General features: G+C 53.8%; 1 protein-coding gene across 6 annotated transcripts in view; it reads left to right on the forward strand.

Annotated features, from left to right (window-relative positions):
• The window catches only part of TACC2 (transforming acidic coiled-coil containing protein 2), a 207,658-nt gene that overhangs the window by 83,561 nt on the left and 108,091 nt on the right, over positions 1 to 16,006 (forward strand). For all 6 annotated transcript variants that reach the window (XM_029932718.1, XM_029932722.1, XM_029932719.1 and 3 more), the window contains exon 7: positions 15,504 to 15,629. In XM_029932718.1, the coding sequence (XP_029788578.1) occupies positions 15,504 to 15,629 (126 nt within the window). The remainder of the gene's footprint in view (positions 1 to 15,503; positions 15,630 to 16,006) is intronic.

A 16,006-nucleotide genomic window follows, 5' to 3' on the forward strand; every position in this document is an offset into this window, starting at 1 on the left:
CCGCGGTTCCCGCCCCTAGGTGGAGTCCCCGCTTGCAGTTGGGGTCCGGGACCGGGGTCAGCGCCGGCAGTGGGGGTCCCCGCCGCCGACCCGGCTCTGCGCCACCGTCCGCGGGGGCTCCTCCCGAGTTCGAGCGGTGCCACCCGGTCGCGCGGGGTCGTCCCCGGCGGGCCACGGCGGCGCGTGGATTAGCCGTAAAACTGCACTGCATTTCCTCCGAGTTGGGGACTTTTAAATTCTCGAGTAGTTACGTCAGCGGGGCCGAGCGCACTTCAGGGCTCCGGCGAGCACGTGACCCGCGGAGCTTTCCCTCCGGCGTCCTTGACTCCCGGCAGCGGCTTCCGTGGCCTCTGGACGTCCTGGAAAGGCGACTTCAGAGTCCCGATTCCCTGCGCTGGCCGAGGGCGCCGTTTGCAGCACGTGGTCGACTCTGGGCTCAGGCCGTGTTTGTTGTGCTCGTCAGGGATGGCCTTTCCTTAAAATGGCATCTTCATCGTCATCGTCAACCTCCCTGGGTCATCATAGTTGTTCTTATCTGCTGGCGCTGTCAGATGCTGGGACAAGCCCTTGTGGCAGTGGGTTAAATACAACTGAGCCAGTGCGAGAAAGTGCGTCTCCGGTCTCCAGGGAAGGGTAGTCTGGGGAGGTGGAAATAAGGGGCGCAGAGTCCGGAAGGAGCGGGGCTGGGTTAGCGCTGCGACATGTGTAGGGGGAGGGGGGACTTACGGCTGTCCCAAGCCCCTGGCAGCACGGTACTGGAGATTCAAGGGCCCTGGTGCTGTTTTCTCTGTTGTTTTATGCCAGAAAAGGGCGGAGATGTGTTAGAAGGCAAAGAACTCTGTGTTCTTATTTCTCTGGGATTCGCGATGAGGCCACATTTCAAAAGCTGTTTTCATTGTAGTATTTGGAAGTGACTTTGGAAATGTCTGGGGCCATGGCCCGAGGCTGGGTTTCATCTGTGGTTTCGTCCATTCTGAATCACTTATAAGTCTCAAAAGCGAGTCTTCACCATTGTTTTCAGGAGCCCTTTTGAAGGCAATGGAGCTGGAAGGAAGGGTTTGCTGGGGGTTGGGGAGTGGGCTCCTGCCCAGCCCCCAGCCATGGGCTTTGCCATCAGGAGCTCAGGCTGTGAGGTCTTGGGGAGAATAGGACCGGTTATGCCAGGCAGGTGAGTCCCTCGGGGCTGCTTCTCATAGGCTCTGTCCTGGGCTCAGGCATTCTCCACAGAGGAGAGCGGGAGCAGGAAATAGGTCAAGAACTGCCCTTCTTGTGTGGGGGCTTCAGCCAACTCTCAGCTACCTGGTGCCCCTTCCTCGGCCGGTGCGTTGTCACTAGTCCCTCCTCAGAAGGTGCTTGCTGAGCCTCAGGGAGGCAAGGCACCATGGAGGACGGCCCACCAGACGAATCACTGCTTGTGGAGATCCATCCAGCAAATGCGCCCCCTCTGGGACCCCTGGACAGAAGCGGCCCCTGCTCCCTGGTTCACCTCCCTCCTCTTTGCTTCGAAGCTTGAGCACTTAACATATTTTAGCTGGAAGGAAACTTGAAGATCAAAGTTGCATCTTACAGATGCCAAAAGGGAGACTCGGAGAAGTCCAGAGTCACATGCGAAGGTGGGACTCAAACCCAGGCCCCCAGACACCTGGCGCTCCTTCGGCCAAATCCTGCTGCCTCTTTGGTCTCCTCCTGCTTTGTACTGTGGTTATTTATCTTTGTCATTTCTATGGAGACAGACAGTGCTCGAGGGAAGACCTGCCTAGTTTGCAATACATGCTGCAGGGATGACACGGGCCTGGGGGCTCAGTGGTGGTGGGAGTGAGTGAGACACGGCCCCTGCTTTCAAGGAGAGGTGAGTGTGTGTGTGTGCGTGTGTGCGCGTGAGATACACCTAAACATACACCACTGGGCAGGCTTTCCAGGAGGCTAGTGCCCAGTAGGGGATATCTGGAAATGTATGAGGGTGTTTTGCTTGTCACCATGACCAGAGGGGCCACCACTGACATCTCTCTGCTGAGGGTCCAGGATGCTATGCATGTGACATTCCCAAACAGCCAAGAACTGTCTCATCCACTATGCCAATAGCACCCTTAGAGAGGACCCTGCAAAGGTTTGGGGAATCAGAAGGGACTAACTCTACTAGGAAGAGGAATGGTGGGGGTCTACAGGCTTTTGAGGCCCCAGGCTGCAGGTGTGGATGATGCTGGGAGAGACCGAGGGCTGGGTTAAGATTGTGTGTGTGCGCGTGTGTGTGTGTGTGTGTGCGCGCGCACACGCGTGTTCTTTGGCGATTCAGTTCCACAGCCAAAAGCAAGTGGTTCTTGGATGAGCTGCGGTTGGGGTTTAGAAACCCTGGTACCTTTTGCACCGTCAGGAGAAGGTCTGGGAAGCTGGTGGTGGAGCTCCCTGACTCTCCCTGGGCAGAGGAGCAAATCCAAGAGTGAGGAGGCTGCAGAACTGGGTGCCCTGGTCTGGCCCGCTGTGACGCATGTGAAATCTGGCTTGGTGACTGGGTTTTGTCTGCTTCTCCCCCACCGAGGTCACAGTCGTTTGTCTATCACCTCAGCAGTCATTTCCACAGCAACGCACTGGGATGACCAGACGGCCCGAGGATTTCGGAGCCCTTCAGGAGAAAGGAAACGCATGGGAAAAAATGACCTGGGGCAACAAAAGTTTGTAGGGACATGACTCTAAGAATAGAGGCCGCCGAAATTTGCCAGAGCCTCTGGAGCCATGATCCGTGGTGGAAGTTTCATCTCAGATACGTTGGGTATCAGCTCTGTCCCCCTTCCCTTCCTCTCTGGTCCCCTCCGGTCTGTGCTTTCAGTCTGTCACTTGGCACAGGTATTCAGTACTGCCAGGTCAGAGAAAGCCAAGTTCCCAAGACGGATTTTCCCTGGGACGGGAAAGGCAGTGTAGAGAAAGCTCCCAGTTTAGAGCCTGAGCTCCTGTACTGAATCTCTGCCTCCCCCTCACCAGCTGTATGCCCTGGGGCAGGCCACTAACCGTTTCTGAGTCCCAATTTCCATCTCCCAGCAGTGGGGACACACAGCCCTGCCCTCCTGGCTCATGGAACTGTGGGGCCAAGTACCATCATGTGCCTGCAAATACCTGGCAAACTGTGACATGCTATGCAAACAGGAAGTCCTGGTCCTGTGTCTCACCTGGTTATGATTCAGTCCCTAATACCGCTGGGAGCTGGTGTTTATTGGTATTATTTTTATTTATTTTTTAAAGGTTTATTTATTTATTTGAGAAAGAGGAGAGAGAGAGAGCACGCACCAGGGGTGGAGGGGCAGAGAGAGGGAGAGAGAATCCCAAGCAGGCTCTGCGGTCAGCTCAGAGCCCCACGTGGGGCTTGAGGCCACGAACTGTGAGATCATGACCTGAACCGAAATCAAGAGTCGGATGTTCAGCTGTCTGAACCACCCAGTGGCCCTCTGAGAGCTTCTTTGTATTGCCATGATTTTTAGAAGGAAATGAGAAGGTGCGCTAGTCCACACCGTTCTCTGGTTTGGAAGCCGTCAGCCAGCCTCCGGGTTTTGTCTGTCCTCCCATGTAACTGGTCATTTTATATTTTGCCCAGAAAACAAGTAAAATAACAGAATAGGGAACTCACTTCTGCTCTACTCACAGAGAGCCAATCTGGGGAGAAAAATGGAAACGAAGAAGCAGCTGCTTCACGGGCTCAGATGCAGGTGTGGCTGTTTCCAGTCCCCCTCGCCACTCTCCCTGTGCGTGTGTCCACGTGGGGACCCCTGCCGTCTGTGTCATTTACAGCATGCCCTGGGTCCATACAGCCTGCCCTCCAGCTGCCTCCTTCCCACTAAAGCAGGAAAAGGCCCCGTATCATCTTGGATCATCTTCAGTGAGGCCCGCTCGCTCGCCTGTGAGTTACCTGGCCCAGGAACCGGCCCCCAGGAGTGAGCTCCCGGGCTGTCCGGCGATCACCCTTGTGCCAGGGTCTCTCTCCTCCAGGGCTGACAAGACCCCGCCTCATGTCTCCTGCCCTCCCTGGGCTTAGTGTCGTGCTCAGCGGAGCCCATTTCCTGGCTTCCAGGGTCCGGGACCCTCTGCATCGGCTTCTCTCTCTGGCACCGTGGGGTAGAGGCCTTTGTTGCTCGCACAACATCCGGGCTTCACGGCAGTCTGTGTGTGTAGGGAGAGCCATCCAGGGTGTCTGTGCTACCTGTGTGGTTTTGGAATGAGGGGGAAAAAGTCTGTGACCATCAGAAGAAACTGAGGACTCTGCAAGGTTTACAAAAACCAACAAGTAAACTTTGGCCTTGTCTGTGTAAAAACATCAAGGCTTGGCTTGCGAGCTCAGATGCCTGCTCTTAGCTCAAAAGAATTAGAGGAAGCCGGTCCTGGTCTGAGTTAAGCGGCAGCGAGGACACTCTGGTGGCAGCAGCTGTTAACGTCCTGCTGTTGTTGCTCCTTCCCAGGCGTCCACACCGTCCACAAACACTTACTGACGCCTGTGATGAGGTGGACACCGTGCTTTACCTGTGCTTCGTGCTCTGAGCTCTTTAACAGTCTCTTCAAGTGATGCGATCTGTCCCCATTTCACAGGATCAGAAACTGAGGCTCCAAGAGGCGAACGAACTTGCCCGGGGCTGACGTGGCTCGTCAGTGGCAGAGCTGGACTCAGGCTCAGATCTGTCCCCAGAGCCTGTGCCGTCTGGTCCGTAGATTCGCTACCCACCCGCCTGTCCCTTGGATGGCTCAGTTTGATTTCTGTGCCAGCGTCCTGGTGGAGATGAATCCCCTGGGGGATCCATGCACTGGCTTTCCGGAGAAGTGGGTGCCCTTGGCCAGGATCTTGACCATATGGCAGGTGTCTTCTCTTGGCCTTGTCCCTCTGATCGGGGGACAGCTGCACCGCCACTCCCCCGGCATGTGGCTTTTCCCAGCACCTGGGTGTGGTAGTTTGATTGCCTCTTGAAAAGAACAGCGGGTACTGCCTCCTTGCTCTGTCCCCCTGGAATGACTTCCTCCCCTTTGAGCTTGTCATCATCCCTGGTTCCTGGGCTCATCCACCCCAAGGAGTGAGGAAATGACAGCCCAATTATAAGGCACGATTAAGTTATATATGAGAAAAATGTCTCCTTCCGCACCTTCTCTCTTCCTCCAGGTCTCATGGGAGCTGGAGCCTCGGGTCACCAGGTCACCCCCTCCCTCCCGTCCTTAAGTCCTAACCAGGAACCTGGCACCTGGCCAATGGGGGGCACTGCCCAGGGGTTCTCCCAAGCCCCCCTTTTCCAGCACCTCTAGAGCCTCAGAGTTTGCAGATCCGCAAACCACCGGGCTGGAAGGGAGGGGTGAGGATGAAGGGTCCAAACCTCCTCTGGTGAAGGAGGTGCCAGAGCCCCGTGGGGGACAGGTTTCGCCCAGCTCACCCATGCTGGCCGCTCACAGGTTGTCCTGGGTGAGGCAGACCCCATCAGGCCCCTTTGCCCGTCACTATTCATCACACGTCCTTGAGAGATCGGCCCCTTGAGGCCGCGCGTCCCATCTGCCCGTGAGGCCTGGGGTCGGAGCAGCCAGGACGGCACTCAGCTCAGTGTGGCTTTGGGTAGAGTGACTTCCCGGCCCAGAAATGAGCTGTCCCATTGCTTCAAGTGACAAATGGCCTGCATGGTGCCCGGCACATAGTGGATGCTCACAGACATCGATTCCCTTTGCTGCCACCTGGATTCACTCCTGTCCCATGACTCGTGCCGTGGTTCCCACAGAGCCAGGGGTCTGGGTGGCGTGAGGGGAAGCCCCCACACCTGGGGGCACGCACCTGGGCAGGGAGAGGGGCGTGTGGACTGCGTAAAAGTCCTTCCGGGTGTTCCGTGGGGAAGGCCGTGCCCCCTGTCGTGTTTGTATTCCTTTGCAGAACGCCTCCCAGGCCAGAGAAAAGTTCGGGAATGGGTTCAATGCCCAGCCGCTCCCTGCTCAGACAGGGGCCAGCCACTGCCTGCTTTGACAGATGGGGAAACTGAGGCTCCAGGGAGGCTTTCCCCAAGGTCCCACAGCTCTGTATTGCCGGAGTGGGTCCCGCTCCTGCCGTCTGGCCTGACTCTGGCCTCCTGCCACCTCCCCCAGGGAAGTGGGGGAGGGGCCTTATTCCTCAGCAGAGACCCAGAGCCTTCCAGACACGGAGTGTGCCCAAAATATTCAATACCTTAAAAATTTGGCCCCCGAATATGCAAAGTACAGCTCATCACGGAGACAGACACATGTTCAATTTTAAGTGTCCGTAAAATGTCATGTAGTATGACCGGCGTTGTTGGAACTCATTGACCTCTCTGAGGCCGCCGGCTTGCTTTCCCCCTTGCCCGGTCTCTGGTGGTTCGTTCACCCCCATGAGCGTTTACCTTACTGACTCCGGGCCAGGAAGCCAGCAGGAATGACGTAGAGGGTCCTTTCCTTGTCGCTGGGGCCATGACCCCCCTGTTGGCCTGTCCCCTCTTCCTGGCCCACAGTGCCCCTCGCCACCCGCCACCCCGCTGGCCCTGCCACCCCAGGGGCCTCCACCCCCTCCATGAGCAGCTGAACTGTGGCATGCCCGCCGGAGCAAGGGCCTGGGACACGGCGTGGGTTCCTGTCATGGGGACAGACTCAGCGGCAGAAGCCCTGCATTCTTGCCCCTGGCGTCTCTTTGCCAAGTTACTTAATTCCTTGAGCCTCAGTCTCCTTTTGTAGAAAATAAGTTTTCTGCCAGCAACATGGGGGTCATGGAGAATCACGAAACACAGCCTTCGGTGAAAGTCTCAGATGCTATACAAGTATAAGTCGCTGTGTATTTTTTTTAAGTTACTTAAAAAAAATTTTAGTATTTTTTTTTTTTTAACTGAAGGCTGAGTCTTTAAATTGCTGGACTTTCCTCTTGGGGAGTGGAAAATCTCTCTCCTCCCCGACGTGGGCTCCAGGATTTCTCAGGCAGGTTGCTTTTCTTGGAGTCGTGTGGGAGATTCTGCATGTCCCTGGCTCCAGCCCCACGCTGTGGGGTGGGGGTGGGGGGCTGGATCCTGTGCCTTTGGACTGGGCTTCAAGTTCTGACCCCACCTCACCCCTTCTCAGGGCTGGATGGGCGAGCGTGTGCACAGCTGTGCCCTAGTGCCAGGCCGACGGGAGCCCTTACCAACGCGAGCCTCTCTTACGATTATTTATTGTCGTTGTCAGTCGTTTTATTGTCATTATTTAAATTTGCTGTAACATTTAGTACATGCTAAAAACACTATCAGCGACAGGAGAAACAGTGCCCTGGGGACCCCAGTCAGGCCCCTCATCTCTCGGGGTCTCAGGCTCCTCTGCTCCCGGGCACGGCAGAACTCCCTGGTTTTAGGAATCCTGTTATCTATCAAGCCCCACTCTTGTATCTGGCCTTCAGGATTGCCGGGTCATATCCTTGTCACTTCATCGTCTGCCAGATCAGAAAAGGGACAAGTTGTTCTCTCTAGTGACTAAAAAAGCAAACCATTGGCCGTCCTGGGCAGATGTGGGGACCGCAGTGCTGGGTGCCTGGTGAACACAGTGTCTCAGGCTAAGCAGAAGCAGGTGCATCCGGCTCCTCACGCCAGAGGATGAAGGGTTCGGCTCCGAATGCCAGGGGGGAGACCCGAAAAGGATGCGCACGTGCACTCCATATGTTCTGTGCCTTTGCTGTGGCCCCCAGCCTTCGCCAGCTGGGCCGTGCCCGGCGCATAATGGCCCAGCAGCTCGTGACGATGTGAGATTTCAGAAGATTCCATCTTGCTGATTTATGACAGGCTTTGCTTCTCTTTCTGAAACAGGAGTGAGCAGATGTGAGCCGTGCGGGGCTCTAGTTTAGCTGTGCTGGTGAGAGCCGTGCCCGTGTTTTCCAGAGCGTGGTGCCCGCTTCCGAGGGGCCTTGCCCTGACCTTGGGTGCCACCTGGTCATTTTAGGACCCATATATTACTCTCTGTGTGTTAGAAAAAAGTAGCACATCAAAACCGAAGACTCGCTGATGTTATTATTCAGCATGATGAATGTTCTTTTATTTTTTTCAATGCTTATTTATTTATTTTGAGAGAGAGAGAGAGAGAGAGGTGAGGAGGGGCTCAGAGAATCCCAAGCAGGCTCCGCTCTGTCGGCGCAGACCCCGATGTGAGGCTCGATCTCAGGAACCCTGAGAGCATGACCTGAGTGGAAATCAAGAGTCAGATGCTTAACTGACTGAGCCACTCAGGCGCCCAGAATATTTTCTTTTAAACTGAACAACTGACTTCGTTGGAAGATGTGTCTTAAGTAAATAATAGAACAGGGGGTCTAAGGTATTATGTGCGAGGTGTGAAGTTAACAACGGGGTTTGCCAGCCAATTACTTACTCAGGATCCGGGTCACTTCTGAGTTCTCCCTGCATTGCCCACACGTGCCTTAGGCCGGGCGGACGTAGTGGAGCCGGTTCCCCGGGGGACCCCCCTGCCCCGCTCCTCTGCAGGTGCCGGGATTCCGTCCAGTGTTGACCTGGCACCTGCACCTCTCCCCGGCTTCGCTTGCATTTCTTCTACCCCCGACTTACTCCCCACGCCGGCACAGAGCACCACCTCCCGAATATTCTGCTCCCCTGCTCATAAACCTCACACGTTCCTCATCGCCCCCCAACCAGCAGATTCTTGGCCCGACTTTTGAGGCCTTCGCCAGGCTGGCCTGGGCCCCAGCTGCCCAGCTGTGCGTCTGCGTGTCCCTTCCCGTGTGGCCCCATCACATGCCACGCTGTGTCCTCTAGGTCCCAAATGGAGTTCTGGGACAGTGGGGTGTGGCCATTTGCCTGCATGCCTTTGTCCAAGAAGTTGTCGTTACTGAAATAACTTCCAACTTACAGAAGAGCCACAGGGAGAGTAGAAAACTCCCAAATTCCTTTTGTCCAGATGCCTCGACTGTGGACACTTCACCACAGGTGCTTGGTCACCGCCCGCCCCCTCCCCCATATTATCCTCTCTTTTTCTGAACCATTTAAGAGCCAGTTGCAAACACGAAGGTGGCGCCTTCCAGAATACAAACCAAAACAGAGGCTCCACTGCTCATTTCTGCCAGACCCAGGACGCTGCAGCACGACACCGTACAGCCATCCAGTGGGGGACCCAGGCGTCAGGACCCAGTCAGACTCCCCAGCTCCCCCTCTTTTCCCTCCGATCCGGAAGTCAGTCCAAAAGCATGTGTCCCACTCAACGTAAGCTTGGGGACCTCCTTCAGTCTGGGAGAACTTCTCAGTCTCTCCTGGTCTTTCATGACCTTCAAGAGGACAGGTCTTTCCTTCTGGAAAAATCCAACCAGTGTCTATCCGCAGTTTTCTCATGACCAGACTCTGGCTGGCCATTCTGGTCAGTCATCCCCTCGACCTGATGCTGTGCTCTTTCCAGCGGGCCACGTCCCGGAGCACGGCGTGACGACCGTCCCTGCACCAGGGTTGGCGATCCTGGTTGACACCTGGCCAAGTTGGCGCCCACCAGGTTTCTCCACCAGGGAGTGGGTCCAAGACCACACAGTGTCCTTTACTTCTTAAAAAAAAAAAAAACTTTTTTTTTAAGATTTATTTATTTTTGAGAGATGGAGACAGAGTGAAAGTGGGGGAGAGCCACAGAGAGGGGGAGACACAGAATCCAAAGCAGGCTCCAGGCTCCGAGCCGTTAGCACGGAGCCCGACACGAGTCTTGAACCCACAAACTGTGAGATCATGACCTGAGCCGAAGTCGCACGCTCAGTGGACTGAGCCACCCAGATGCCCCCCTCCCACCTTCCGTGGCAGCGTTAATGGACCACCGCCCTGAGGCTTCTGCAGTGGTGATTTGCGTCCATCCCCCCTAAGCCATCGACAAGTTGGCCTTGTCCTGGACGGAGGGGCTTTTCCTTCTCTCCCTTCCGTGCACGTTTATGTCTTTGTATCTGTGTGAACTCGTGGATTCCTGCTTTACTGGATGGCCTGGACCCCGTTAGTGTCTGTGTGTTTTATGCCCCAGTACTCCCAGATTTGACCAGGGACGGCCCCTTGGAGGTGATTCTTCATGTCGTTTTGGCCTCTCTGGGCAGAGGGAGCTGGGAAGTAGAGGTAGGTGAATGCGTGCACCTGCGCACACACACACACACACTCACTGCCGCACCCAGTTCTGTGTTTATCTCCTACCTCTGATTGCAACACTACTCAAGAGTGCTTTAGAGCCTGATCACCTTTGCACACACAGACTGAGAGAACCGGGCTCCTTCACCCGTGATGTGGTTATTTTTCGGCTGCTCCCCGTCCCTTGTCCTGCGACCTTCCTCGCCTGCCCTGTCCAAGGGAAGGGAAGAGAAGCCTCCTGGCCTTCCTTCCGAACCATCAGAGACAGAGAAGAGGGAGATTATTTTGTAATCTGGAACTCCTCTGTGAAGCATGTTGCTTGCCCCAGGGGACCTTCCAGATCGCCCCGCCTGAGAGAACTCTGTTTTTCTTTCTTTTTTTTTTAATTTTTTAACATTTTTATTCATGTTTGAGAGACAGAGGGAGACAGAGCATGAGCAGGGGAGGGGCAGAGAGAGAGGGAGACACAGAATCGGAAGCAGGCTCCAGATTCCGAGCTGTCAGCACAGAGCCCGACGCGGGGCTCGAACCCACGAACCGTGAGATCGTGACCTGAGCCGGAGCGGGACGCTCGCCGACGGAGCCCCCGGGCGCCCCGAGAGCCTGCTTTTCCACAACGGTTTGTCCCATTACCACCCTCACGGTTCTCCTTCTCTTAGACATCGAACTTCCCGCGCTCTTGGTCAGCTGTCAACTCCGGAGTGTGCGGTCCCCATTGCTTTTTGAAACCGCTTTAGTGACGTATGATTGACGTATGAACTGCTGTCCATAGGGCACGCCGCCGACTCGCTGCGTTTGCGGATGAGCACACGCCTGGGGGGCCTCATCACCATCCAGGCGCAAACACTTCCGCCGTTTCCTTCCACCCCCCTTATTAGTATTAATTATCGTTATTATTTAGTGATCCCCGTTAGATGCAGTCTGGGACCCTTCCTGGGGGAGCAGGTCCGTGCGTGGAGCTGAGGCGCTGGCTTTTTCGACCAGAAAGTGACTGTCTTCCTTTCTGAAGCCGAGTCCTCTCTGCCTCAGTGTCTAGAGGGCGGGTGACTCATGGCCCTTTGGAGGAGCACTTGCTGATGCCAGGGCCCCTCCCTGACATTCCAGCCCGGAATCAACCCTTTGCTGGCCTGACTAAATCTATAGTGGGCTGGTCATGGCAGCTGGTGACAGCAGCTGGTGGCTAAAATCTCTGACAGATTTTTTTTTTCCCTCTGCAAAATATTTCTGTCACTCGGCACCACCATGGGGAGAAGTTAAAAGCCATTTATAGCCTCCTGCAGTTGGTCCAAGAAGAGCCACTTGATGAGAATATCCCTCCACTTACCCAGAAGGCAACTCTCCCCCATTCTCAGCCATCCAGGACATAACTGGGCCACTAGGAAGTAAGACAAAAAGGCCATTGGGTTGATGGCACAGTGTGAATTTGACAAGTGTTTTTTTTTTTTTAGGAATTTCATGCAGTTCAAGCTAATGTATGTATGTGTGTACACACACACACACACACTTTTATTTTAAAATTATTACAATTATGTTGTATGGGAGGTTTATAAGCCTTTATCAGTGCTTCTTAACTCTTGGTTTACACACTGTTCTAACGCCCAGAGCCATGTGTCTCAGTCTGCACAGGAGAAGCAGAGAACTGAAGGCACAGAGTGAAGAGTCAGGTGGGTTAGCAGAGATCCAGGCTGACAGCCTGCGAGTGGGGGCCAAGGCTCAGTTGGGAGAGGCCTTGGTGGCCGTGCAGGCCACAGTGCCTTTGCTTTCACAGATGGAGCAGACATCTGGCTGAGCTCCCGAGGTGGAGCCGGTCTAGAACCCAGCCCTCTTGACTTCACGTACAGTTGTGCTGTGAGTGCCCTGGCATACGTCCGCCCTGACGTCATGGTGACTTAAGACACTGATTGTGTGTCATTGAGAAAACATTTCATTATATTCAAGGTTCTCTGTTCAGAAAAATCAGAGGAGTGTCCCATAGGCTTTGAAACATAATTCCTCCCAAAGAGGAAAAACAAAAATGCCGTCCACAGAATACGCAGCCAGATGTCTCTTAACCCCCCTCAAATCTTCCACGGGGACCTTCATTTTCCCCGGCGGTGCCTGAGGAGTGAGGTGTGGCTGCACTCGTGTCTCAGGACGAGGCCGACAAGCCCGTGGAAAATGTCAGTACAAAAGTGGGGACTAGTCGCTCGTCACTGAGTTACGTGCAGACTGAAGTCGTGCCCTGGTACGTAAGCCTGTCCTTAAATATGTCTTCTTATGGGTTGTGCTTGTAAAAGCAGTGCATGGTCAGCACGGAACTAGAAAACAGGGATACGCTCAACAGGAGAAACACTCCCGGGGCCCCTGGCTGGTGCCGTCGGTGGGGCCGGTGATTCCAGACCTCAGGGTTGTGAGTTCAAGCCTCACGTTGGGTGGAGAGATTACTTAACACCTTAAAAAAACACTCATAATTTTACTACTGAAAGAGAATTACTATTAACACCTTGGCACACATCCTTCCTCATTGCTTGGTGGTCGTTCAATGCATGCTTCCTGCGTGCGTGTTTATATGTATGTGTGCATATCTACATATATGTACATGGGTATGTAAACACCGATAGACACATGCACATGCAATCGGGGTCATGCTGCCGACAGCTTAAAAAAATTTTTTTTAATGTTTTATTTATTTTTGGGACAGAGAGAGACAGAGCATGAGCAGGGAAGGGGCAGAGAGAGAGAGGGAGACACAGAATCGGAAGCAGCTCCAGGCTCTGAGCTGTCAGCACAGAGCCCGATGCGGGGCTTGAACCCACAAACGTGAGATCATGACCTGAGATGAAATCGGACGCTTAACTGACTGAGCCACTCAGGTGCCCTTGCCAACAGCTTTTTAAAAATATTTATTCATTTATTTTGAGAGGAGAGGAGGGGCAGAGAGAAAGGGGGAGAGAGAGAGAATCTCAAGCAGGCTCCGCGATGTCTGCACAGAGCCCGACGCGGGGCTCAATCCCAGGAGGCTTGAGATCATGACCTGAGCCAAAATCAAGAGTCAGATGCTCAACCAACTGAGCCACCCAGGCGCCCCCATGCTACTGACAGTTTTAAAACATTTCTTGAGTTAATGATGGACGGAATTCCCTCTGGGTGTGTGGAGATCTACCTTATTTTTTTAAAAAGCTGCTAATAAATCTCTTCTACAGCTGTGCCTTAATATGATTAACTGTCCCCTACTGAGGGACATTTTTGTTTCTGGGTGTTTTGTTTTGTTTTGTTTTTGCTATTATGGTCTCAGATGTGACCAGCATCTTTGCTCACACCCTTAATCATCGTAAAAGAAATTCTTGGAAGCACAGTGGCTGGGTGGAAGGAAACAGGCTTTTCTGGCTTTCAGTGCGGGTCGCCAAAGCTCCTGGGCGGTGCTTTTCCATTCCGTTTTTTTAATGACTTTGGGAAGTCGCGAATGCCTGTAGTTTAGGATTCTCCGAGTAGTGGTCCAGAGTCCCTGCCGTCCTCCTGCCTCCTAGCTGGCTCCTTCCTTTTTCCCTTGTACCCATTCTCTCTGACTCCTCGGCCCTGTCACGGGGCTCTGGGATCGAGTTCTGGGGGATTTGGAACGGTGGGTGGGAACCGTGGACGGAAGGAACATCACAGGCTTCATGGGAGCAAACAGTAAGGTGTGGACTCAGGCACCTGCTGGTCTAATCATATTTAAAACAGAGTTTCAGGAAATTCACCCCGGACCTCCCTGCCTCGCATTCATTTCAATGCCAAGGGCCACACTTTTTGGCAGAGCATTGGAGAGAAGTTTTGGGGCTGAATCTTTGACTTAGGATCTAGTTGCAGTCCTTGACCTGGCCTTGGGATCTGGCTCCTGTCCACCTCCCCGCCTCCCGGTCTCCTGAAAAACTGACCTCTGGCGATCATTGCTGCAGAATGCCAGACTCCTTCCTGGTTCGGCGCTTTCAGATCATGTGGCTTCCTGTCCTGTAGGCACTCTACCTTTCTCTTACTCTTCAACCTCTGGGACACGGCCTGGAGTGGTGAAAAACACGGCCCTGGAGTCGGGCTTCAGTTTGTATGCTAGTTTGCCCCTGACCGGCTGTGCAACTGAGGACAAGTTACTCAGCCTTTCTGGGCCTTTGTTCTCATATCTGTAAAAACACCATTACCATGAGGTACTGGCGGCGTCCACCTCACAGGGTTGTCATGAGGATCGTATGTGGTGACATCTGTGAGCACTTAGACTGGCAGCTCCTGGCACACGGTTCGTGTCCATAACATTCATGTCTCTGCACTGACTGGCTGGCCTCCACAGGGAAATGTCCCCTGTCTCCCGGCTGGGACCTCATGGCTTGATCTCACGCAGCCTTCTGTATCTTTCCTTCTTGGTGGTTACCGCAATTGTTACTAAACAAATACGCATTTAAAAAAATGTCTGACTCAGGGCGCCTGGGTGGGTCAGTCGGTTAAGCCTCCAACTTCGGCTCAGGTCATGATCTCATGGTTTGTTGAGTTTGAGCTCCGCATCGGGCTCTGCACTCACAGCTCGGAGCTTGGAGCCTGCTTTGGATTCTGTGTCTTCCTCTCTCTCTCTCTGCAACCTCCCTGCTTGCTCTCTCTCTCTCTCTCTCTCTCAAAAATAAGTAAACTAAAAAAAATTTTTTAAATAAATAGATGTCTGACTCTTCCCTAAGACTGTAAACCCCATGAGGGCAGAACTCACCTTTTCCTTGTTAACAGCATAGAAGTAGGTCTGCAATCGGGGTCTGCGCCCAGAAGAAAAGTGAGTGTCCTGCTCCTCACTGCCCAGAGCCAAGTTCATCAGAAAGAAAACTCACGGAGCTCCTTGATGAACTAGTAGGATATACCTGACTATGGAAGGGGGTTCCCAACAGAGTGAGCTGCTGTGTGACAGCGTGTGACAGTGACCTGTGTCCCTCTGCTTTCAAAGCCAGATACTCTTGGAGGCTGTCTGGCGCCCACCTTCTCAGCAGATGAAGGGCCAGCGTGATTTTTAAAAGTTTCTAAGGCATATAGATCAAAACATTAAAAAATACAATTAAATGAATTACTAGAAAATGAAATTATGATGCATAGCCAGGATTTCTCATTTTTGAGCACTATTGACACTCTGGGCCAGAAAATTCTTTGTGGTGGGGCTGTCCTGTGCATTGTAGGATGTTTATCAGCCTCCTGATTTTTAATATTAGATTCAACAGACAAAATTACTCTATCAAGTCGCTCTGCAGGCTTCTAAAAACACTCAGGTTCCGTGTTTTCTCCTCCTGGGCCAGCGCCACCTGGGGGCCACACTTGGAATAGCAGCAGATCCTTCACTTCCTGAAAGACCCTGCTGGCGGTCCAGATAAAGTGTGCTGCTCAAATAGGTTGAAAACTTTAAGGAACTTTAAGGAACATTTCTGATCCTTGGTTTTTTTCCTCTCCTCTCCCCAGGTCACCTGTAGCGGATGATGTCATCCAGCCAGCCGTCCCTGAGGACCTGGAAAACCCACTGATAGCTGCCTCTCCCCACCAGGGTGAAGCCATCAGCCAGCTCTCCAGGGATCTGACCGCCCAGAGGTACGGTGGGGGCTAGGCCTGCGTCTGGCCGTGGGATCCTGGGGCCCAGTCCCTGAGGCTGCCTCCCTCCTCCCCCCTCCCCTCCTCTGCACGCCACCCCTACATAGGTTTGCCCGCCTCCTCTGCACAGGGCTAGGGCCTCTTCCTGGGGCCTAGGGACCTAAGGGGACACCAAGGAGTCCTGCCCCAGTAAGCCATTTGGAGATGTGTTCCCTTATGATCTTCAGGGGCCCCTATTTAAAATAGAAATCCTCTAGGAGAGAGGACATGCTATTTATACATCTCCCAGGAATGACTCAGTTGGCGGCCTCTGACCTCCCAGGACTTGAGCTGGGTTAGCCGCTTCCTTGGCTTTCTGGTGCTGGAGGGAGCAGAGC

Source organism: Suricata suricatta, chromosome 2 (genome assembly GCF_006229205.1).
Source record: "Suricata suricatta isolate VVHF042 chromosome 2, meerkat_22Aug2017_6uvM2_HiC, whole genome shotgun sequence".
Taxonomy (NCBI): Eukaryota; Metazoa; Chordata; class Mammalia; order Carnivora; family Herpestidae; genus Suricata; species Suricata suricatta.